The following is a 25,032-nucleotide window of genomic DNA, read 5'->3' as shown; positions in this document are numbered from 1 at the left end:
CGGGACCTCTCTCCTCTGCCTGGGTGCCTGGGCCTAAATGTGTGACAGTGGCCTGTTCCAGTGGTGGGTGACGTGAAGCCTGATTCTCTGCTATGACATGAATACAGATTCTGCGCTGACAAAAGGCCAGATTCTCTGTTACGGGACCTCTCTCCTCTGCCTGGGTGCCTGGGCCTAAATGTGTGACAGTGGCCTGTTTCAGTGGTGGGTGACGTGAAGCCTGATTCTCTGCTATGACATGAAGACAGATTCTGCGCTGACATAAGGCCAGATTCTCTGTTACGGGACCTCTCTCCTCTGCCTGGGTGCCTGGGCCTAAATGTGTGACAGTGGCCTGTTCCAGTGGTGGGTGACGTGAAGCCTGATTCTCTGCTATGACATGAATACAGATTCTGCGCTGACATAAGGCCAGATTCTCTGTAACGGGACCTCTCTCCTCTGCCTGGGTGCCTGGGCCTAAATGTGTGACAGTGGCCTGTTCCAGTGGTGGGTGACGTGATGCCTGATTCTCTGCTATGACATGAAGACAGATTCTGTGCTGACATAAGGCCAGATTCTCTGTTACGGGACCTCTCTCCTCTGTCTGGGTGCCGGGGCCTAAATGTGTGACAGTGGCCTGTTCCAGTGGTGGGTGACGTGAAGCCTGATTCTCTGCTATGACATGAAGACAGATTCTGCGCTGACATAAGGCCAGATTCTCTGTTACGGGACCTCTCTCCTCTGCCTGGGTGCCTGGGCCTAAATGTGTGACAGTGGCCTGTTCCAGTGGTGGGTGACGTGAAGCCTGATTCTCTGCTATGACATGAATACAGATTCTGCGCTGACATAAGGCCAGATTCTCTGTTACGGGACCTCTCTCCTCTGCCTGGGTGCCTGGGCCTAAATGTGTGACAGTGGCCTGTTCCAGTGGTGGGTGACGTGAAGGCTGATTCTCTGCTATGACATGAAGACAGATTCTGCGCTGACATAAGGCCAGATTCTCTGTTACGGGACCGCTCTCCTCTGTCTGGGTGCCGGGGCCTAAATGTGTGACAGTGGCCTGTTCCAGTGGTGGGTGACGTGAAGCCTGATTCTCTGCTATGACATGAAGACTGATTCTGCGCTGACATGAAGCCAGATTCTCTGCTATGGCATGAAGAGACTGATTCTCTGCTGACATGAAGCCAGATTCTTTGCTATGGCATGAAGAGACTGATTCTCTGCTGACGTGAAGCCAGATTCTCTGCTATGGGACCTCTGTCCAATTGATATTGGTTCATTTTTATTTTTTTAATTTTAATTTTAATTCATTTCCCTATCCACATTTGTTTGCAGGGGATTTACCTACATGTTGCTGCCTTTTGCAGCCCTCTAGCTCTTTCCTGGGCTGTTTTACAGCCTTTTTAGTGCCCAAAAGTTCGGGTCCCCATTGACTTCAATGGGGTTCGGGTTCGGGACGAAGTTCGGTTCGGGTTCGGATCTCGAACCCGAACATTTACGGGAAGTTCGGCCGAACTTCTCGAACCCGAACATCCAGGTGTTCGCTCAACTCTAGTGGTTATTTGTGATAAAGTTAGTTTTTTATACGTCTATGTGTATGAAGGGAATGGTGCATAAATCATAAAGAACATTATTATAAGAAATGATGTTTATTTCTGATTATAAATCCATTGTGATTATTGGTTATAGGTTTTAAGTGGGCGGTGTGAGGGGTTAATCCTGTGAACGTTCTACGTGGTAAGAGAATAGGTCGTTGATGTATCTTTTCCATAGCACCAGACTTGTCCCCAGCCTGGGCCCAACGTTTAATCCGTCTAAATTGACTTGTGGGTATATTGAGAAGCCATCTGGAAGGTGGCAACTGGTGTATGGAATGTAGCTATTTCTCATGACTGGCTTATGGTGTGTTTTACATACTACTTTTTGGTTGATTATATTGTCCAGGAATTCAACATGGGTTTTACTGATGGTTGTTTTGTCGAACCGGAGATTCCTATCATTTGAGTTTATTTCCTGTATGAATTCATTAAGGTTGTCTTCTGTGTCTCGCCAAACAAATATGATGTCGTTAATGTATCTTTTCCATAGCACCAGACTTGTCCCCAGCCTGGGCCGAATGACGTTGCTTTCCCATTGGGCCAGAAAGATATTAGCATAACTGGGGGCAAATCTGGTGCCCATGGCTGTCCCTTTCTCTTGTAGATAGAATTTTGAATTGAATGTGACGTAGTTATGGGTCAGGATGTATGATACTCCTTCTAAAATGAATTCAATCTGATCTCTTTTTAGGGTGCCCTAAAAAAACAACTTACTTCAAACAACACCCTAAAAAGAGATCAGATTGAATTCATTTTAGAAGGAGTATCATACATCCTGACCCATAACTACATCACATTCAATTCAAAATTCTATCTACAAGAGAAAGGGACAGCCATGGGCACCAGATTTGCCCCCAGTTATGCTAATATCTTTCTGGCCCAATGGGAAAGCGACATCATTGGGCCCAGGCTGGGGGCAAGTCTGGTGCTATGGAAAATATACATCAACGACATCATATTTGTTTGGCGAGACACAGAAGACAACCTTAATGAATTCATACGGGAAATAAACTCAAATGATAGGAATCTCCGGTTCGACACAACCATCAGTAAAACCCATGTTGAATTCCTGGACAATATAATCAACCAAAAAGTAGTATGTAAAACACACCATAAGCCAGTCATGAGAAATAGCTACATTCCATACACCAGTTGCCACCTTCCAGATGGCTTCTCAATATACCCACAAGTCAATTTAGACGGATTAAAGGTAACTGCACCAATAACGATCAATTCGAAATAGAAGCGTCTAAACTCAAACAAGAATTTATCATCAAAGCCTATCCGACAGATTCAATTAATAAATCGCTTGACAAGGTTAGAGCCATGAATAGAACGGATTTTTTCACACCAACAGATAAAATATTAAAACAAGAAGATCATCTCTGCATAATCCTACCCTTCCACGCCCAATATAGGAAAATAGAACAAATCATTAACAAGCACTGGTCTCACCTTCTGAAAGATAAGGTTATAGGACCCACTCTGACTGAGAAACCACAGATCACATACACTAAAGCCGGGAATTTATGCCTAAAAATAGCACCAACCGTAACGACCAGAACCACACCAAATACATCCAATTGGCTTTCATTTAAAGGCTTCCACAGGTGTGGCAAGTGCAATAATTGTAAGGCAACCTCCTTTCCCAAAAAAACAACAGATATCACATCCTCACATAACTCATACACATTTCAAATCAAAGACGGTCTAACCTGTGACTCAACAGATGTTATCTACATCATAGAGTGCCCTTGCAACAAACAATATGTGGGACGTACTAAACGCACCCTCAAGAAAAGGGTTTCCGAACACATGGAGAATATAAAAAAGGGGTTCAAACTACATTCAGTCTCCAAGCACTATAAAGACCACGATAATAGCGACCCCTCTACCTTAAGATTCAGAGCAATAGAAAAAATCAGGAGACACTGGAGGGGAGACAACCACATTAGTAATATGTCCAGAATGGAGTCAGTTTGAATTTGACACTCTTATTCCGGCGGGACTGAATGCTGATTTCAAACTTTTTGGCTTTCTATAATTCAAAATCACAGCCATGCCCTATGGGCGGCTGCCCGCCTGGGACGGGGGGTCGAGGTCCGGCTGTTTACCAGCACCTCAATCCCCTCTCCTGAGCAGGCCGCCACCCCAAAACATTGACAATCAAATAATCAAAAATCACAATTAATAACCAGTTCCAGAATGATACTTACCTTCAAAATCGGCGGGCCTTCCCATAGGATGCCTCCCACCCCTCCCTGGACAAACACCCTCGTAGTAAATATATATCCTCGCAATGACTAAAAAAGAACAAGATATTAAATAGATATATAAGGACTCCGTACAACTACATAGAACAACTTTGCAGATATAAAATCAAATACAGGGAGTGCAGAATTATTAGGCAAATGAGTATTTTGACCACATCATCCTCTTTATGCATGTTGTCTTACTCCAAGCTGTATAGGCTCGAAAGCCTACTACCAATTAAGCATATTAGGTGATGTGCATCTCTGTAATGAGAAGGGGTGTGGTCTAATGCCATCAACACCCTATATCAGGTGTGCATAATTATTAGGCAACTTCCTTTCCTTTGGCAAAATGGGTCAAAAGAAGGACTTGACAGGCTCAGAAAAGTCAAAAATAGTGAGATATCTTGCAGAGGGATGCAGCACTCTTAAAATTGAAAAGCTTCTGAAGCGTGATCATCGAACAATCAAGCGTTTCATTCAAAATAGTCAACAGGGTCGCAAGAAGCGTGTGGAAAAACCAAGGCGCAAAATAACTGCCCATGAACTGAGAAAAGTCAAGCGTGCAGCTGCCAAGATGCCACTTGCCACCAGTTTGGCCATATTTCAGAGCTGCAACATCACTGGAGTGCCCAAAAGCACAAGGTGTGCAATACTCAGAGACATGGCCAAGGTAAGAAAGGCTGAAAGACGACCACCACTGAACAAGACACACAAGCTGAAACGTCAAGACTGGGCCAAGAAATATCTCAAGACTGATTTTTCTAAGGTTTTATGGACTGATGAAATGAGAGTGAGTCTTGATGGGCCAGATGGATGGGCCCGTGGCTGGATTGGTAAAGGGCAGAGAGCTCCAGTCCGACTCAGACGCCAGCAAGGTGGAGGTGGAGTACTGGTTTGGGCTGGTATCATCAAAGATGAGCTTGTGGGGCCTTTTCGGGTTGAGGATGGAGTCAAGCTCAACTCCCAGTCCTACTGCCAGTTTCTGGAAGACACCTTCTTCAAGCAGTGGTACAGGAAGAAGTCTGCATCCTTCAAGAAAAACATGATTTTCATGCAGGACAATGCTCCATCACACGCGTCCAAGTACTCCACAGCGTGGCTGGCAAGAAAGGGTAAAAAAGAAGAAAATCTAATGACATGGCCTCCTTGTTCACCTGATCTGAACCCCATTGAGAACCTGTGGTCCATCATCAAATGTGAGATTTACAAGGAGGGAAAACAGTACACCTCTCTGAACAGTGTCTGGGAGGCTGTGGTTGCTGCTGCACGCAATGTTGATGGTGAACAGATCAAAACACTGACAGAATCCATGGATGGCAGGCTTTTGAGTGTCCTTGCAAAGAAAGGTGGCTATATTGGTCACTGATTTGTTTTTGTTTTGTTTTTGAATGTCAGAAATGTATATTTGTGAATGTTGAGATGTTATATTGGTTTCACTGGTAAAAATAAATAATTGAAATGGGTATATATTTGTTTTTTGTTAAGTTGCCTAATAATTATGCACAGTAATAGTCACCTGCACACACAGATATCCCCCTAAAATAGCTAAAACTAAAAACAAACTAAAAACTACTTCCAAAAATATTCAGCTTTGATATTAATGAGTTTTTTGGGTTCATTGAGAACATGGTTGTTGTTCAATAATAAAATTAATCCTCAAAAATACAACTTGCCTAATAATTCTGCACTCCCTGTAAAAGAAATAATAAAACAATGTATACAAAATACTGAATAAAATAACTGAATAAAATAATATATACAAACCAGAGGACCTCAAGAGGGACCTCCCATAGTGACAACACCCACCACAACAACCTACAAAGAACTCCTAACACTTTTCTATATTTTATGTCTATTTTTGTAATTTTTATATTTTATATATAATTTAGATATATTTCACATAATTTCTTTCCCTCTACACCACTTCGGTCTTTCTGCATATACACACATATAAATATATACAGTACAGACCAAAAGTTTGGACACACCTTCTCATTCAAAGAGTTTTCTTTATTTTCATGACTATGAAGGCATCAAAACTATGAATTAACACATGTGGAATTATATACATAAACAAGTGTGAAACAACTGAAAATATGTCATATTCTAGGTTCTTCAAAGTAGCCACCTTTTGCTTTGATTACTGCTTTGCACACTCTTGGCATTCTCTTGATGAGCTTCAAGAGGTAGTCCCCTGAAATGGTTTTCACTTCACAGGTGTGCCCTGTCAGGTTTAATAAGTGGGATTTCTTGCCTTATAAATGGGGTTGGGACCATCAGTGGCGTTGAGGAGAAGTCAGGTGGATACACAGCTGATAGTCCTACTGAATAGACTGTTAGAATTTGTATTATGGCAAGAAAAAAGCAGCTAAGTAAAGAAAAACGAGTGGCCATCATTACTTTAAGAAATTAAGGTCAGTCAGTCAGCCAAAAAATTGGGAAAACTTTGAAAGTAAGGGCTATTTGACCATGAAGGAGAGTGATGGGGTGCTGCGCCAGATGACCTGGCCTCCACAGTCACCGGACCTGAACCCAATCGAGATGGTTTGGGGTGAGCTGGACCGCAGAGTGAAGGCAAAAGGGCCAACAAGTGCTAAGCATCTCTGGGAACTCCTTCAAGACTGTTGGAAGACTATTTCAGGGGTCTACCTCTTGAAGCTCATCAAGAGAATGCCAAGAGTGTGCAAAGCAGTAATTAAAGCAAAAGGTGGCTACTTTGAAGAACCTAGAATATGACATATTTTCAGTTGTTTCACACTTGTTTGTTATGTATATAATTCCACATGTGTTAATTCATAGTTTTGATGTTTTCATAGTCATGAAAATAAAGAAAACTCTTTGAATGAGAAGGTGTGTCCAAACTTTTTGTCTGTACTGTATATATCCACAAATATTGTTCATACCACAACTAAACCTTTCTTAACAAAACGCACCAAGACCGCAACCCTAACTTAATCCTCATTACATATAGAGGAGGGCAGATATATGTGTATATATGCAAAAACTAATGATACCATAACAAAAACACTCATAATTGAAATACTTAACTCTCTAATAGAGTTGAGCGAACACCTGGATGTTCGGGTTCGAGAAGTTCGGCCGAACTTCCCGGAAATGTTCGGGTTCGGGATCCGAACCCGATCCGAACTTCGTCCCGAAACCGAACCCCATTGAAGTCAATGGGGACCCGAACTTTTGGGCACTAAAAAGGCTGTAAAACAGCCCAGGAAAGAGCTAGAGGGCTGCAAAAGGCAGCAACATGTAGGTAAATCCCCTGCAAACAAATGTGGATAGGGGAATGAATTAAAATAAAAATTAAAAAAATAAAAATGAACCAATATCAATTGGACAGAGGTCCCATAGCAGAGAATCTGGCTTCACGTCAGCAGAGAATCAGTCTCTTCATGCCATAGCAAAGAATCTGGCTTCATGTCAGCAGAGAATCAGTCTCTTCATGCCATAGCAGAGAATCTGGCTTCATGTCAGCGCAGAATCAGTCTTCATGTCATAGCAGAGAATCAGGCTTCACGTCACCCACCACTGGAACAGGCCACTGTCACACATTTAGGCCCCGGCACCCAGGCAGAGGAGAGAGGTCCCGTAACAGAGAATCTGGCCTGATGTCAGCACAGAATCTGTCTTCATGTCATAGCAGAGAATCAGGCTTCACGTCACCCACCACTGGAACAGGCCACTGTCACACATTTAGGCCCCGGCACCCAGACAGAGGAGAGAGGTCCTGTAACAGAGAATCTGGCCTTATGTCAGCACAGAATCTGTCTTCATGTCATAGCAGAGAATCAGGCATCACGTCACCCACCACTGGAACAGGCCACTGTCACACATTTAGGCCCAGGCACCCAGGCAGAGGAGAGAGGTCCCGTAACAGAGAATCTGGCCTTATGTCAGCGCAGAATCTGTCTTCATGTCATAGCAGAGAATCAGGCTTCACGTCACCCACCACTGGAACAGGCCACTGTCACACATTTAGGCCCAGGCACCCAGGCAGAGGAGAGAGGTCCCGTAACAGAGAATCTGGCCTTATGTCAGCGCAGAATCTGTCTTCATGTCATAGCAGAGAATCAGGCTTCACGTCACCCACCACTGGAACAGGCCACTGTCACACATTTAGGCCCAGGCACCCAGGCAGAGGAGAGAGGTCCCGTAACAGAGAATCTGGCCTTATGTCAGCGCAGAATCTGTCTTCATGTCATAGCAGAGAATCAGGTAACACGTCACCCACCACTGGAACAGGCCACTGTCACACATTTAGGCCCAGGCACCCAGGCAGAGGAGAGAGGTCCCGTAACAGAAAATCTGGCCTTATGTCAGCGCAGAATCTGTCTTCATGTCATAGCAGAGAATCAGGCTTCACGTCACCCACCACTGGAACAGGCCACTGTCACACATTTAGGCCCAGGCACCCAGGCAGAGGAGAGAGGTCCCGTAACAGAGAATCTGGCCTTATGTCAGCGCAGAATCTGTCTTCATGTCATAGCAGAGAATCAGGCTTCACGTCACCCACCACTGGAACAGGCCACTGTCACACATTTAGGCCCCGGCACCCAGGCAGAGGAGAGAGGTCCCGTAACAGAGAATCTGGCCTTATGTCAGCGCAGAATCTGTCTTCATGTCATAGCAGAGAATCAGGCTTCACGTCACCCACCACTGGAACAGGCCACTGTCACACATTTAGGCCCAGGCACCCAGGCAGAGGAGAGAGGTCCCGTAACAGAGAATCTGGCCTTATGTCAGCTCAGAATCTGTCTTCATGTCATAGCAGAGAATCAGGCATCACGTCACCCACCACTGGAACAGGCCACTGTCACACATATAGGCCCAGGCACCCAGGCAGAGGAGAGAGGTCCCGTAACAGCAAATCTGGCCTTATATCAGCGCAGAATCAGTCTTCATGTCATAGCAGAGAATCAGGCTTCACGTCACCCACCACTGGAACAGGCCACTGTCACACATTTAGGCCCCGGCACCCAGACAGAGGAGAGAGGTCCCGTAACAGAGAATCTGGCCTTATGTCAGCACAGAATCTGTATTCATGTCATAGCAGAGAATCAGGCATCACGTCACCCACCACTGGAACAGGCCACTGTCACACATTTAGGCCCAGGCAGAGGAGAGAGGTCCCGTAACAGAGAATCTGGCCTTATGTCAGTGCAGAATCTGTCTTCATGTCATAGCAGAGAATCAGGCTTCACGTCACCCACCACTGGAACAGGCCACTGTCACACATTTAGGCCCAGGCACCCAGGCAGAGGAGAGAGGTCCCGTGACAGAGAATCTGGCCTTATGTCAGCGCAGGATCTGTCTTCATGTCATAGCAGAGAATCAGGCTTCACGTCACCCACCACTGGAACAGGCCACTGTCACACATTTAGGCCCAGGCACCCAGGCAGAGGAGAGAGGTCCCGTAACAGAGAATCTGGCCTTATGTCAGCGCAGAATCTGTCTTCATGTCATAGCAGAGAATCAGGCTTCACGTCACCCACCACTGGAACAGGCCACTGTCACACATTTAGGCCCAGGCACCCAGGCAGAGGAGAGAGGTCCCGTAACAGAGAATCTGGCCTTATGTCAGCGCAGAATCTGTCTTCATGTCATAGCAGAGAATCAGGCTTCACGTCACCCACCACTGGAACAGGCCACTGTCACACATTTAGGCCCCGGCACCCAGACAGAGGAGAGGTTCATTCAACTTTGGGTTGCCCCACAATATAATGGTAAAATGATATTAAAAATAGGATTGAATGAGGAAGTGCCCTGGAGTAGAATAATATATTGTTAAGGGGAGGTAGTTAATATCTAATCTGCACAAGGGATGGACAGGTCCTGTGGGATCCATGCCTGGTTCATTTTTATGAACGTCAGCTTGTCCACATTGGCTGTAGACAGGCGGCTGCGTTTGTCTGTAATGACGCCCCCTGCCGTGCTGAATACACGTTCAGACAAAACGCTGGCTGCCGGGCAGGCCAGCACCTCCAAGGCATAAAAGGCTAGCTCCGGCCACGTGGACAATTTGGAGACCCAGAAGTTGAATGGGGCTGAACCATCAGTCAGTACGTGGTGGGGTGTGCACAGGTACTGTTCCACCATGTTAATGAAATGTTGTCTCCTGCTAACACGTTCCGTATCAGGTGGTGGTGCAGTTAGCTGTGGCGTGGTGACAAAACTTTTCCACATCTCTGCCATGCTAACCCTGCCCTCAGAGGAGCTGGCCGTGACACAGCTGCGTTGGCGACCTCTTGCTCCTCCTCTGCCTTCGCCTTGGGCTTCCACTGGTTCCCCTGTGACATTTGGGAATGCTCTCAGTAGCGCGTCTACCAACGTGCGCTTGTACTCGCGCATCCTTCTATCACGCTCCAGTGTAGGAAGTAAGGTGGGCACATTGTCTTTGTACCGGGGATCCAGCAGGGTGGCAACCCAGTATTCCGCACACGTTAAAATGTGGGCAACTCTGCTGTCGTTGCGCAGGCACTGCAGCATGTAGTCGCTCATGTGTGCCAGGCTGCCCAGAGGTAAGGACAAGCTGTCCTCTGTGGGAGGCGTATCGTCATCGTCCTGTGTTTCCCCCCAGCCACGCACCAGTGATGGGCCCGAGCTGCTTTGGGTGCCACCCCGCTGTGAACATGCTTCATCCTCATCCTCCTCCACCTCCTCCTCATCCTCGTCCTCCTCGTCCTCCAGTAGTGGGCCCTGTCTGGCCACATTTGTACCTGGCCTCTGGTGTTGCAAAAAACCTCCCTCTGAGTCACTTTGAAGAGACTGGCCTGAAAGTGCTAAAAATGACCCCTCTTCCTCCTCTTCCTCCTGGGCCACCTCCTTTTCCATCATCGCCCTAAGTGTTTTCTCAAGGAGACATAGAAGTGGTATTGTAACGCTGATAACGGCGTCATCGCCACTGGCCATGTTGGTGAAGTACTCGAAACAGCGCAACAGGGCACACAGGTCTCGCATGGAGGCCCAGTCATTGGTGGTGAAGTGTGTCTGATCCACAGTGCGACTGACCCGTGCGTGCTGCAGCTGAAACTCCACTATGGCCTGCTGCTGCTCGCACAGTCTGTCCAGCATATGCAAGGGGGAGTTCCACCTGGTGGGTACGTCGCATATGAGGCGGTGAGCGGGAAGGCCGAAGTTACGCTGTAGCGCAGACAGGCGAGCAGCGGCAGGGTGTGAACGCCGGAAGCGCGAACAGACGGCCCGCACTTTATGCAGCAGCTCTGACATGTCGGGGTAGTTGCGAATGAACTTCTGCACCACCAAATTCAGCACATGCGCCAGGCAAGGGATGTGCGTCAAACCGGCTAGTCCCAGAGCTGCAACGAGATTTCGCCCATTATCGCACACCACCAGGCCGGGCTTGAGGCTCACCGGCAGCAACCACTCGTCGGTCTGTTGTTCTATACCCCGCCACAACTCCTGTGCGGTGTGGGGCCTGTCCCCCAAACATATGAGTTTCAGAATGGCCTGCTGACGTTTACCCCGGGCTGTACTGAAGTTGGTGGTGAAGGTGTGTGGCTGACTGGATGAGCAGGTGGAAGAAGAGGAGGAGGAAGCTGAGTAGTAGGAGGAGGAGACAGGAGGCAAAGAATGTTGCCCTGCGATCCTTGGCGGCGGAAGGACGTGCGCCAAACAGCTCTCCGCCTGGGGCCCAGCCGCCACTACATTTACCCAGTGTGCAGTTAGGGAGATATAGCGTCCCTGGCCGTGCTTACTGGTCCACGTATCTGTGGTTAGGTGGACCTTGCCACAGATGGCGTTGCGCAGTGCACACTTGATTTTATCGGACACTTGTTTGTGCAGGGAAGGCACGGCTCTCTTGGAGAAGTAGTGGCGGCTGGGAACAACATACTGTGGGACAGCAAGTGACATGAGCTGTTTGAAGCTGTGTGTGTCCACCAGCCTAAATGACAGCATTTCATAGGCCAGTAGTTTAGAAATGCTGGCATTCAGGGCCAGGGATCGAGGGTGGCTAGGTGGGAATTTACGCTTTCTCTCAAATGTTTGTGAGATGGAGAGCTGAACGCTGCCGTGTGACATGGTTGAGATGCTTGGTGACGCAGGTGGTGGTGTTGGTGGTACATCCCATGTTTGCTGGGCGGCAGGTGCCAACGTTCCTCCAGAGGCAGAGGAAGAGGCCGAGGCGGCGGCAGCAGCAGCACAAGAGGCCGAGGCGGCGGCAGCAGCAGAAGAGGCCGAGGCGGCAGCAGTAGAAGAGGTAGCAGGGGGAGCCTGAGTGACTTCCTTGTTTTTAAGGTGTTTACTCCACTGCAGTTCATGCTTTGCATGCAGGTGCCTGGTCATGCAGGTTGTGCTAAGGTTCAGAACGTTAATGCCTCGCTTCAGGCTCTGATGGCACAGCGTGCAAACCACTCGGGTCTTGTCGTCAGCACATTGTTTGAAGAAGTGCCATGCCAGGGAACTCCTTGAAGCTGCCTTTGGTGTGCTCGGTCCCAGATGGCGGCGGTCAGTAGCAGGCGGAGTCTCTTGGCGGCGGGTGTTCTGATTTTGCCCACTGCTCCCTCTTTTGCTACGCTGTTAGCTCGGTCTCACCACTGCCTCTTCCTCCGAACTCTGAAAGTCAGTGGCACGACCTTCATTCCATGTGGGGTCTAGGACCTCATCGTCCCCTGCATCGTCTTCCACCCAGTCTTGACCCCTGACCTCCTGTTCAGTCTGCACACTGCAGAAAGACGCAGCAGTTGGCACCTGTGTTTCGTCATCATCAGAGACGTGCTGAGGTGGTATTCCCATGTCCTCATCATCAGGAAAAATAAGTGGTTGTGCGTTAGTGCATTCTATCTCTTCCACCCCTGGGGAAGGGCTAGGTGGATGCCCTTGGGAAACCCTGGCAGCAGAGTCTTCAAACAGCATAAGAGACTGCTGCATAACTTGAGGCTCAGACAGTTTCCCTGATATGCATGGGGGTGATGTGACAGACTGATGGGCTTGGTTTTCATGCGCCATCTGTGCGCTTTCTGCAGAAGACTGGGTGGGAGATAATGTGAACGTGCTGGATCCACTGTCGGCCACCCAATTGACTAATGCCTGCACCTGCTCAGGCCTTACCATCCGTAGAACGGCATTGGGCCCCACCAAATATCGCTGTAAATTCTGCTGGCTACTGGGACCTGAGGTAGTTGGTTCACTAGGACGTGTGGCTGTGGCAGAACGGCCACGTCCTCTCCCAGCACCAGAGGGTCCACTAACATCACCACGACCATGTCCACGTCCGCGTCCCTTATTAGATGTTTTCCTCATTGTTCCCGTTCACCACAATTTTGAGAATGGCAAATTTGGGAATGGTTTTTCAACCCAGAACAAAAAGTGTGCTTTTACGGTCACTACAAATAACTTGACCAGCTAAAACAGTACAGATTTGGTTAAATAGAGATGTGAGGCCTGTTTTTTTTTGCGCTGTGTGACAGGTATAGGTTTAATCACAGAATCACACTTCTATCAGCACGCTAGCGTGTGTCTTAGGTTTTTCTGAATGACACTATCAATAACTTCAATGTAAGATTTTCTTTTTGGGATAGATTTCAAGTAGGCCTCAAATACCAGAAACTAGTTATTTTGTGAATGGCAAATTTGGGAATGCTTTTTCAACCCAGAACAAAAAGTGTGCTTTTAGGGTCACTACAAATAACTTGACCAGCTAAAACAGTGCAGATTTGGTTGAATAGAGATGTGAGACCTGTTTTTTTTTTGCGCTGTGTGACAGGTATAGGTTTAATCACAGAATCACAGTTCTATCAGCACGCTAGCGTGTGTCTTAGGTTTTTCTGAATGACACTATTAATACCTTCAATGTAAGATTTTATTTTTGGGATAGATTTCAAGTAGGCCTCAAATACCAGAAACGAGTTATTTTGAGAATGGCAAATTTGGGAATGCTTTTTCAACCCAGAACAAAAAGTGTGCTTTTACGGTCACTACAAATAACTTGACCAGCTAAAACAGTGCAGATTTGGTTGAATAGAGATGTGAGACCTGTTTTTTTTTGCGCTGTGTGACAGGTATAGGTTTAATCACAGAATCACACTTCTATCAGCACGCTAGCGTGTGTCTTAGGTTTTTCTGAATGACACTATCAATACCTTCAATGTAAGATTTTGTTTTTGGGATAGATTTCAAGTAGGCCTCAAATACCAGAAACTAGTTATTTTGAGAATGGCAAATTTGGGAATGCTTTTTCAACCCAGAACAAAAAGTGTGCTTTTACGGTCACTACAAATAACTTGACCAGCTAAAACAGTGCAGATTTGGTTGAATAGAGATGTGAGACCTGTTTTTTTTGGCGCTGTGTGACAGGTATAGGTTTAATCACAGAATCACACTTCTATCAGCACGCTAGCGTGTGTCTTAGGTTTTTCTAAATGACACTATCAATACCTTCAATGTAAGATTTTCTTTTTGGGATAGATTTCAAGTAGGCCTCAAATACCAGAAACTAGTTATTTTGAGAATGGCAAATTTGGGAATGCTTTTTCAACCCAGAAAAAAAAGTGTGCTTTTACGGTCACTACAAATAACTTGACCAGCTAAAACAGTGCAGATTTGGTTGAATAGAGATGTGAGACCTGTTTTTTTTGGCGCTGTGTGACAGGTATAGGTTTAATCACAGAATCACACTTCTATCAGCACGCTAGCGTGTGTCTTAGGTTTTTCTGAATGACACTATCAATACCTTCAATGTAAGATTTTCTTTTTGGGATAGATTTCAAGTAGGCCTCAAATACCAGAAACTAGTTATTTTGAGAATGGCAAATTTTGGAATGCTTTTTCAACCCAGAAAAAAAAGTGTGCTTTTACGGTCAATACAAATAACTTGCCCAGCTAAAACAGTATAGATTTGGTTGAATAGAAATGTCAGGTCTATTTTTTAGGCGCTGGGTGACAGGCTCAACTTGCCCCTGATGTAATATATGGCCAAAAAATAACCACACTGTTGATGGTTAAATGCACTTGGGTGACACAGGCTCAGCCTGCAGCTGATGTAGTATATGGCCAAAAAATAATCAGACTGTTGATGGTTAAATGCACTTGGGTGACACAGGCTCAGCTTGCAGCTGATGTAGTATATGGCCAAAAAATAACCAGACTGTTGATGGTTAAATGCACTTGGGTGACACAGGCTCAGCCTGCAGCTGATGTAGGATATAGCACAAAATAACCACACTATCGATGGTTAAATACACTTGGGTGACACAGGCTCAGCCTGCAGCTGATGTAGTATATGGCCAAAAAATAACCAGACTGTTGATGGTTAAATGCACTTCGGTGACACAGGTTCAGCCTGCAGCTGATGTAGGATATAGCACAAAATAACCACACTATCGATGGTTAAATACACTTGGTGATAGCTCGTGCTGGCGCACCACAAGTCACAAAATGGCCGCCGATCACCCCAGAAAAAAAGTGATCTAAAAACGCTCTGGGCAGCCTCAAAAAAGTGAGCAAGTCAATAATAGCACTTCAATGATCCACAGCTGCAGATCGATCACAGAATGAAGTCTTTTGGAGGAGTTAATCTGCCTAATCTCGCCCTAACGTCGCAGCTGCAACCTCTCCCTATACTGATCATAGCAGAGTGACGTGCGGCGCTACGTGACTCCAGCTTAAATAGAGGCTGGGTCACATGGTGCACTGACCAATCACAGCCATGCCAATAGTAGGCATGGCTGTGATGGCCTCTTGGGCCAAGTAGTATGACGCTTGTTGATTGGCTGCTTTGCAGCCTTTCAAAAAGCGCCAAGAAAGCGCCGAACACCGAACCCGAACCCGGACTTTTACGAAAATGTTCGGGTTCGGGTCCATGTCACGGACACCCCAAAATTCGGTACGAACCCGAACTATACAGTTCGGGTTCGCTCATCCCTACTCTCTAATAAAACGACCAGAACCGCACCTTTGACCCAACTCCCACCTCACCAACAAAAGGGGTGTATATATAATAATTTTTATATATTTATATGTATATTGTTTAATATACATTTTTATGAAGTTTTCCCGGCACACGGATCCAATTACATCCACATCCAATAATCACATGATCACACTTTGAATACACTTACCCCTTGGCTAGATTGACCTAACCACACAACCGCACCACTATACGTGAACTATAATGATCACCCAATTAAGAGACCTATTCTCTCACCACATAGAACGTTCACAGGATTAACCCCTCACGCCGCCCACTTAAAACCTATAACCAATAATCACAATGGATTTATAATCAGAAATAAACATCATTTCTTATAATAATGTTCTTCATGATTTACGCACCATTCCCTTCATACACATAGACGTATATACACATACGTATAAAAAACTAACTTTATCACAAATAACCACTCCTACCACAGTGAAGTCTTTCCCAATTAAACGCATCAAAACCGCGACCTAAACTAAATCCTCATTTCATGCAGACGAGTGTGCATATACACACACATATGCAAAACTAACCATGCTATAACAAAAAGCGTCCACAAATGAAACATACACCCTTCTAATGAAACGCACCGGAACCGCACTCAATTCCCACCTAATCAAAAACTAAGGATGCAACTTCTTTCTGTTTAGAACTTAAAGGACACACATTTTGTGATACAAAACAATAGTCTAACCTGCTATGAAATCTGCCACTATCCACATGATAGGTCTTTAACTTAGGTTCAACGTTACATATATTTTGCATATCAAAATCTGAAAGTAAGTCTATTTACACTTTTCCAGACTCATCAATATGACACTTATCTAAATCACAATTAAAATCTTCCACAAGAATTTCTGGCATTCTTTCAGGGATAAATAATCTCACCTTCTCAAACAAAAGTTTCCGTTCATTCTTATTTATAGGTGCGTAAATATTAATCACACAAAATTAAACAATTTTATATTCAAAAATTGATAATATACACCTCCCTTCTTCTATTACCATGTAACTTACTAAAGATACATCTCTCCCTTTAACTAAGAAACCAACACCATCATTTTTTTTTAACACACTCCCAGACCACACAGTCTTTCCATACATCCACTCTTCTTCTCTTACTACTTCACACAGGCCACATTCCTGCAAACAAACAATTGCAGCATCTTCTTGTGCTAGAAACTGGAGATTCGCCGCTCCTCTAATCTTACTTTTAAATACTCTTACATTCTGTAAGCAGATCTTGAAACTCATATTTTTTTTATTTTATTTTTAACAAAAAACAAACAAAAAAAAAACATTTTAAATTCATCCATATTTTCCAGGTCTCCTCTTGCTGGCTTTCGTAGGGTTGCTGACTTCTGGTCCACTCGTATAACCCTTTCTATTTTTGACACTCTTACTCTTCCGCACGACTGAAGAGCTCTCTTCTTCTTCTGTGTCGGACTCCCCACCACCCTCCCTTTGTCTCTTTCCAGGCCGTCCTCCTCCAGACGCCTCTCCAGACATAAATTCTTCAATATCAGACGCACTTGGAAGATCATCTATAACTTCCTCCAAGCTTCTTACAGGAAGTGCTTTAGGGAGGATTGCACAATCGAGTCTTGTAGCAGGGCGCAACACAGTCCCTTCTCTTCTTTCCCTCCTCACACCTTCACTCGCCACATCTGCATAGGTTAGCCTTCTCCGTTCCTGCTCCTCTTGAACTATCTGCTGCTGCCTCATGTTGTTGTCTCTTTGGGCTTCAGCACTTGGACAATTCCTATACATGTGATCTGTTTTCCCACATATATCACATGCTTTAGGAGTTGGGCACTCCCCAGCAGTATGTCCCTCCTGCTTGCAGTTCCTACAACATACACCTTTCTGACAACTCTCCTGAGTGTGTCCGAAAGAATAGCATTTTTTGCAATATGACGGCTGCCCAGGGTACATCAGGTAACCTCTATTCCCTGCAACCGAAGAAATTAGCCGGCGGGTGACTAAAACCTACCACATGCTGCAGGTCCTTCTTCAACTTAGCTTTGAAACGGTATTTACAATTAAAGATACTTAGATGATTCTTCTGAGGCACAGGTTTCCCCACATATTCACAATATTTCAGCAAAAAGTCTATAATCAAATTAACTTCAGTAAAAGGATTATAAACAGCTACTACAATTGAAATTTCATAAAGACCAAACAACGGAGTTATCTTCACTCCCATTAATTCAGGATCTTCTGAATTGTTTCTGAACCATTCATATGCCTCCAAACAAAGGTTCTCATTAAGAAAAGTTACACCTGTTTTAGGGAAGTTTTGGACACTATAAATTAGATGTCTCCCAGTTCCAGTCTTCTTTTCCACGAGCTCGATCACAATAAATTCCAAAGTATTCTTTCTTGTATCCTTCGGGTCCACTTCCAAACGAATGGTGTGCGGGATTCCAGACATCTTTAGGAACTGTCAGCCAAAGCCACAGAAAAAAAAAATCATCTCCCTTAAGAAAGGAAAACCAGATCACCTTAAACCTCGTACCCTCCGACCACGTCCGGGCATGCCTTGATCGTAATCAGAAGATCGAGATGAAGGAACCCGAGACTCATCTGACTAAGAACCAGTAAGCCTCAAAGTTGCTTGATATTTGTTGGATGGCTTGGGGGACCTGCGCACCTAGATCATTATCATTATCATTTTCAGTTTTCTAATTGTCCTAACATTTATATTCAATAACTTTTCTATACTATTTGTCATGTAAACTCATTTGCATAAACATGGGCATATGGGAAAGACATGCAAATAGTGTTTCAGCTGAAAAACAAGGCAGATTCTGCTAATTTGCATGTCTTTCCCATATGTCCATGTTTATGTAAATTAGTTTACATGACAAAACAATATAGAAAGATTATTGATTATAAATGTTAGGGCAATTAAAAAACTGAAAATTCTTTATGTAGCCCTCCTAAACAGTGAGAGAAGTTAGATGGCATCCACAAAAATAAAGTTTTCAATTTTTGTCACACTAATGATAATGATTTAGTTGCATAGGTCCCCCAAGCCATCCAACAAGTAAAGCAACTTTGAGGCTCCCTGTCTCTTAAATCTGTGTGGATAGAGAGCTGGTCTTGTGTGTCTCATAGTGCACAAGGCTGCCATTGTAAGGTGTGCTGACTATACTTCTCTCATGGATAGGTTGTTGGCTTGTACATACCCGGCTTTTGGCATATAGCCTTTGTGTGATTGTTTGTTACAGGTAATAAAATTCTGTGCACAATACGTGCATATTACATTGCCAATTTTTGCAATCGCGAATATTCAGCTAAAAAATCGTGAAATAACGCAAATTTGAATATTGCCTATGCCGCTCATTACGAGCAGACAGTATCACACATGATAGGATTGGATACACACCCCAGCAGACAGTATCACACATGATAAGATTTGATGCAGAGCTCAACAGATAGTATCACACATGATAGGATTAGATACACAGCTCAGCAGACAGTATCACACATGATAGGATTAGATACACAGCTCAGCAGACAGTATCACACATGATAGGATTAGATACACGGTTTAGCAGACAGTAACACACATGACAGGATTAAATACATTGCTCAGCAGACAGTATCACACATGATGGGATTAGATACACAGCTCAGCACTCAGATACTCATTGGTATGTAATCTGTATCCTTTCTCCTCTTGCCCGCAGTTTACAGTCTACAATGTTACACCTGTGAGTTAGAATCTAGCAACTCCAATTGCCTGACGGAGACTAACTGCACAAGCAACGCAACGTCCTGTCTGACATCAGTGGCATCCGGCTCAGCTGGTGAGTTCAGAAATTCAGTTTTGTCACTATGGGGCCCCTGAGTGGCCCTCCTTCAGCTATATTCCGGCTTCTGACTCCATTGACTGCACGTATTTAATCATATCATGCAATCTTGGTAATGACAGGTAGTCACAGCCTCACCTATTTAAATAACAACACTGTATGGTCACATGACTAGTGCCGGTCAGATTATCACATTTCTGTTTTCTCCACTGCAGGTGGGGTCTCGGCCACCGCCATCATTAAGAGGTGTGCAGTGTCCTGCACTCCTCTTACCACTACCATATCTGGTGTCACCGCCACTGTCACCTGCTGCTCCACCGACCTGTGTAACTTCAGCGGCAGCACCAGCATCAAGTCCAGCTATGCCGCCATCATCCTGGCACTGGGATCCACCCTGACAATCCTGAAGAGTTCAGTCCTGTAACTTCAGCCGTATAGAAATAAAGAGATTGTGACTTCAGGGGCCAACGAGTCATTATTCTTCTATTATAAGACCTCACTTGAACTGAGCTGCAGTACCGGGAATGACCACTGCATCGTGGATGGCGCTGTCTGCCTCCAACTCTATACACTGTATAATTTCCCAAACCACTTATCAGTGGGGGTGTGCAGTGTCAGACCCCAACAATCTGATATTGAGGATAGGTCATCAGTATCTGTAGCTCGGAGAACTCCCTTAAAGGACTAGTCTCCTCTTGGACATTGGGGGCATATCGCTAGGGTGGGACCTGCACCTATCCTTAGAATTAAGCCCACAAAGTGCAGAAGGGTGCACTGCGCATCCACGGCCACCCTTCATTCATTTATATAGGACTGCCAAAAATAGCTGAGCCATTTTCAGCCATTTTCAGAAGTCCCATTAAAATGAATTTTTCCACGCCAGCAAGAGCACCTTAAGCTCTGCTGGTGCAGCAGGAGCCTCCCCCTAGGGCCCTTTAAGAAGGAAAAAGTACTTGTTTTTGTGACACCAGTTGCAGTGAAGCAACAATGGCACAGGGCCCCTTTTAGTGATACTGTGGATGGTACCCAGGTGTAGGAATCCCACAGTGGTGTAAGGAGGCCTAAATGTCCCTTATTGTTGGTGCACGTGTCACAGTGCTCCTACCTGGATATGCTGGACCCCAGGCGTTGGCTCCGAAGCAATGAAAAGGGGGGTTGTTGAATGGTGGGATGAAAAATAAATTGAGTCCAGACCTTCTGATGAAGTTCAATAACAGCTTTACTCTCAATAAACGTTTCTCCAAACGATTTACAGGCTTTGTCTTTGTTCCAGCAGGCTTTGGCATTAACTGTGGCAGGCAAACTCCTCTTTGCTACATCTGTTACTCTCTGGCTCTGCTGTGCTGACAGGATAGCTGTATCATTTAGCTTTCTCTGGGTGCTGCAACTTCACTTTGTAGTCTGACTCAGAATTATGCTATACCAGGGAGTCTCTCTCTCCTGGCAACTGAGGCTCTAAGCTTCTCATATCCAGCTGAGCAGAAGGTGCTCTAGTTGGCCTGGGCCAGGCTTGTCCACCAGTGACGTGCACCTGCTTCGTTCCCCTAGCAGGGGGTAAGCTAGACTGACTAGAACTGGTCTCCACCCTTCCTGCAGCAAGTGGGAAACGCCCACCACACCACATAGGGGGTGTTAGAATGGAAGAAAAGCTCCACTATATAACTGTAGCTCTGCCATGTTTGCTGCCACCTGCTGTTGAACCAGGAACATTTACATGATAACGTAAACAGTTTCAAAATAGGAAATGCGCATTGTGAAGAACCTGGAAATAAATACACAGATGACACTAGATTAACCATAGGAGATAGTAGTGAAGCGCAGAAGTGGTAATGCCACTCTGGAGCATTACACTGGTCATGAGGCAAAAGCTTAAAGCCCCAGGAGCCAGGAGGAAAGTTCGGCTGGGGGATCCAGAGCTGGAGCGGCCAGGTGATCCAGAGCTGGAGCGCCGCCGGGGCACTGTCATCTGGTTTTCAGTGAAGCGAGGGAGCGGCTTCCTGGTGGACGATGACAACGTTAAGGAGTTGTTCGTGAGCCGCAAATCTGTGAAACGCCCCTACCTGCCCCAGGCACATCACAGCTTGTATGCGGAGGACCATGTGGAGTACACCCCATTCGCTACCGGGGTGACCCTCCTATCCAAGCCCCTCATCCCGTTGCCTGTTCCTAAGTGCTGGCAGGAGGATACAGCTGCCGCAGGCCGCGTGTGCTGCCTCCAAGAGACCGTGGAGGGAGTCTTCCACTTCCAAGAGAAGCCACAGCCTCGGCCGGAGCTTCTGATCCCGGGTCTGCCCCCTCCTCCAACTGTCCAGCTGGGAAGCTTGTCAGCAGCCGCATTTTCTTACAATCCAACCGTGGTAAATTCCAGTTACCGTGGAAGATGTTATCGGACGCGGCAATAAAACCATGACCTCCATCACTGCACGTTGGAAATCCCTTGACTGCAGCCCCTACAGCTGGAGATCCTGAGTTCCTCTGCCATGGCAGGAGGTTCCGGCACATCTAAAGAAAAGGTAGCTGCAGCCATAGCCAGTGTGACCACCCGGTCACTTCCAAAGTCCCCCACTAGAGGTCAGTGGACCTCCACCATAGCTGCCAGTTTGGCTTACAAGAGTCAGGAGCGCCCTCCTATGTCCTTCAGTAGCTCAAGCAGAGAAGAGGACTTCAGGAACCTCCTCTAAGGAGCCCCTCCAATGGATCCTGAAGAAAACCACGGACCAATGGGAGCCACATCGTGGGCTGGACTTAACGGGTGAGGACGTGTTGGCCCGTTTTATGTTTTGTGGCCCCGTCTTTTCCTCACCCAGATGGACATGTTTGTCAAGACTCCCCCCATCTGCAGAAACATTCCAAGTTGCGCATGTCTGCGCCCAATTCCTTTTTCCCCCCTTCTCAGGTTAAGCGAGAGCCCCTTTTGCCCAAAGGGTTCTCATTACCATTGCTGCTTTTTTCCTTTATATCCATGTGGATTACAAATATTGACATTACCGCATTATGTGAATTACAAAGGACTTTTGCACTACTTGTTCCAGTTTGGTGCACTTGATCCGCCAGCACTGAAGTAAAAGCCTCTACTGGGAATTTAATTGCACTATGCTATTGTATCATATATTTGCCCTGTATTTTTGCACTAACCTTTTAAAGTTTCAGCAACGTTCAAGTATTTAGTCCATTGTATGTACTCTTACAGGTACGGCAATGTGACCAAGTATGCACTTTTAAATGGACTTTGAACTTTATGTAGTTAGCCAGATAGCTAGCAACATTCTTTATTGCTCAGATGGACTGCCTCTGAGGATGTCAATATACGTCACAAGCAGGTCTAACACCGTCAAGGGTAACCCCGCTGCTAATGTGTGTTTAGAGAGATTAACCTCGTGGGAGTTTTGGGAGAGAACCGCCTCCTACTTTGGTGTGTCTTAAGGCTTAATGCGCAGCCTTATGGATATGTATGTTTAGCTACCTGTTCAGTAATCAAGGTGACAAAGCATAAAGCATTATAAGGCCTTGGTGCTAGGAAGAGATTACAGGATGAAGCCACCCTTCTATTTGCGGGCGTCTCATAGTATCGTGGAGGGTTATTATGAGAGGGCAAACTGTGAATAGACACCCTACTCATACGGGCAGGAACCTAGTGTTAGCCGTCTTTATGTCAGTCTATGTATGTTCTTATGCAGCACTTTAACTATTTGCTTGGGTACCTTAAAGCACATCCTAAGCACAAGCCGAGGACGGCTTGGTTTTAAGTAAGGGGGAATGTAACACCCCAGAGTGGTGTTACCACTTCTGCACCATGCTACTGTCTTTACTGGTCTAACCTCATGTCATCTTGTGTATTTATTCCAGGTCCTTTACAATAGGCATTCCTATTTTGTTATGCAACTGTTATGTTCACATGTAATGAGCCTGGTTCACCAGCAGGTGACAGCAAACACGGCAGAGCTGTATGTAGATAGAATGGAACTTACCATTCCATTCTAATCCCCCTCTGGAGAGGAGTGGGCTAGTCCTATTTCCTGCAGGAAGGGTGGGGACCAGTTAGAGTGAGGCTAGCTTACCCCCTTCTAGGGGACAGGTGTGTTGGGGCAGGTCTCTACTGGACGTGCCCATGCCAGCCAGAGCACCTTAAACTCTGCTGGTCATGAGGCCAAAGCTTAAAGCCTCAGGAGCCAGGAGGAAAGTTCCCTGGCATAACTTAGAGTCAGACTACAGAGAGAAAGTGCAGTTTACAGAGGAAGCCGAGTTACTTATTCAGCTTATCAGTACAGCAGAGAGAGAAAAGGCAAGCAGAGTTATTGAAGCAGCCTGCCAGTTTAATACTAAAGCCTGCTGAAACCAAGACAAAGCCTAAAACTGTTTGGAGAAACATTTATTAAAGTAAAACTGCTGTTCAACTACATACAAGGTCTGGACTCAAGTTATTCTATTATCCCTCAATTATTCCCCCTATTTATTGCTTTGAAGCCAAAGCCTGAGGTCCAGCGGTATCCAGGTAGGAGCACCGTGACACACATAAAGAGACATTTGGGCCGCACAATTACACCACTCGGCATTTCCTACACCTGGGACTCGTTATATAGTAGGGCCCTGGGGGGAGGCGCCTGTTGCAGGTGTTTACTGTGCGGTAATAATTACTTTAAACACGTCAACATTATTGTATGGATCAGAACAATTAATTATGGAGATAAACATTTACATTTTCAATGTTTTACTATTTTTCAAAGTTTGCTATTTTTTTCAAAGTTTGCTTTGTGTGGCCATATTCTGCTGCCCATAACATTTTAACTTTTTTTTGTAATAGAGATGTGTGGGAGCAAATTTTTTGTAGGGCAAACAATAGAACAATAGTTTTTAATGGTACCATTTTGGGATATAAGCAACATTTAGATAATTTTTTATTGAATTATATTGGGGACCAAAAACAATTTCAGCATTGCAGGTGCTGTTTAAATAATTATATATTTGAACAGATTAGTTGGTTGTGGATGCGGCGATACCAATTGTCAGAAATTAGAAAAGTTTTTATTTTAATATATAGTTTTTTGGTTTTTTTTTTTAAATTTAATTCAACTTTCTTTTTAACCCCCCCATTTACCCTAGACATGTGGCTCAATAGTAGAGTTGAGCGACACTTGGATGTTCGGGTTCGACGGGTTCGGCCGAACTTCACAAAAAAGTTCAAGTTCGGGACTCGAACTTGACCCCGAACCTGAACCCCATTGAAGTCAATGGGGACCCGAACTTTGGAGCACTAAAATGGCTGTAAAAAAGTCATGGAAAGGGCTAGAGGACTGCAAATGGCAGCAAAATCTGGTTAAGAGCATGGCAAGTGCTCTGCAAACAAATGTGGATAGGGAAAGGACTTAAAATAACATAAAATATGTAAAAATAAAAAATAATAATCTTGATCTAGGAGACTTAAAAGTAGGCAG

The 25,032-nt window shown here is 45.4% G+C and overlaps 1 protein-coding gene across 1 annotated transcript in view; it reads left to right on the top strand.

The window, feature by feature from the left end:
- The window catches only part of LOC121001545 (lymphocyte antigen 6E-like), a 29,292-nt gene extending 9,236 nt beyond the window's left edge, over positions 1–20,056 (top strand). The window contains exons 2-3 of the mRNA XM_040432668.1: positions 19,478–19,597; positions 19,816–20,056. Of these exons, the coding sequence (XP_040288602.1) occupies positions 19,478–19,597; positions 19,816–20,024 (329 nt within the window). The 3' untranslated portion in view covers positions 20,025–20,056. The remainder of the gene's footprint in view (positions 1–19,477; positions 19,598–19,815) is intronic.
- Positions 20,057–25,032: the final 4,976 nt, after the last annotated feature.

The sequence above is a fragment of the Bufo bufo genome, chromosome 5 (assembly GCF_905171765.1).
Source record: "Bufo bufo chromosome 5, aBufBuf1.1, whole genome shotgun sequence".
Classification (NCBI taxonomy): domain Eukaryota; kingdom Metazoa; phylum Chordata; class Amphibia; order Anura; family Bufonidae; genus Bufo; species Bufo bufo.
Note: the sequence above shows the minus strand (reverse complement) of the source record. Positions and strands in the feature narration are given on the sequence as shown.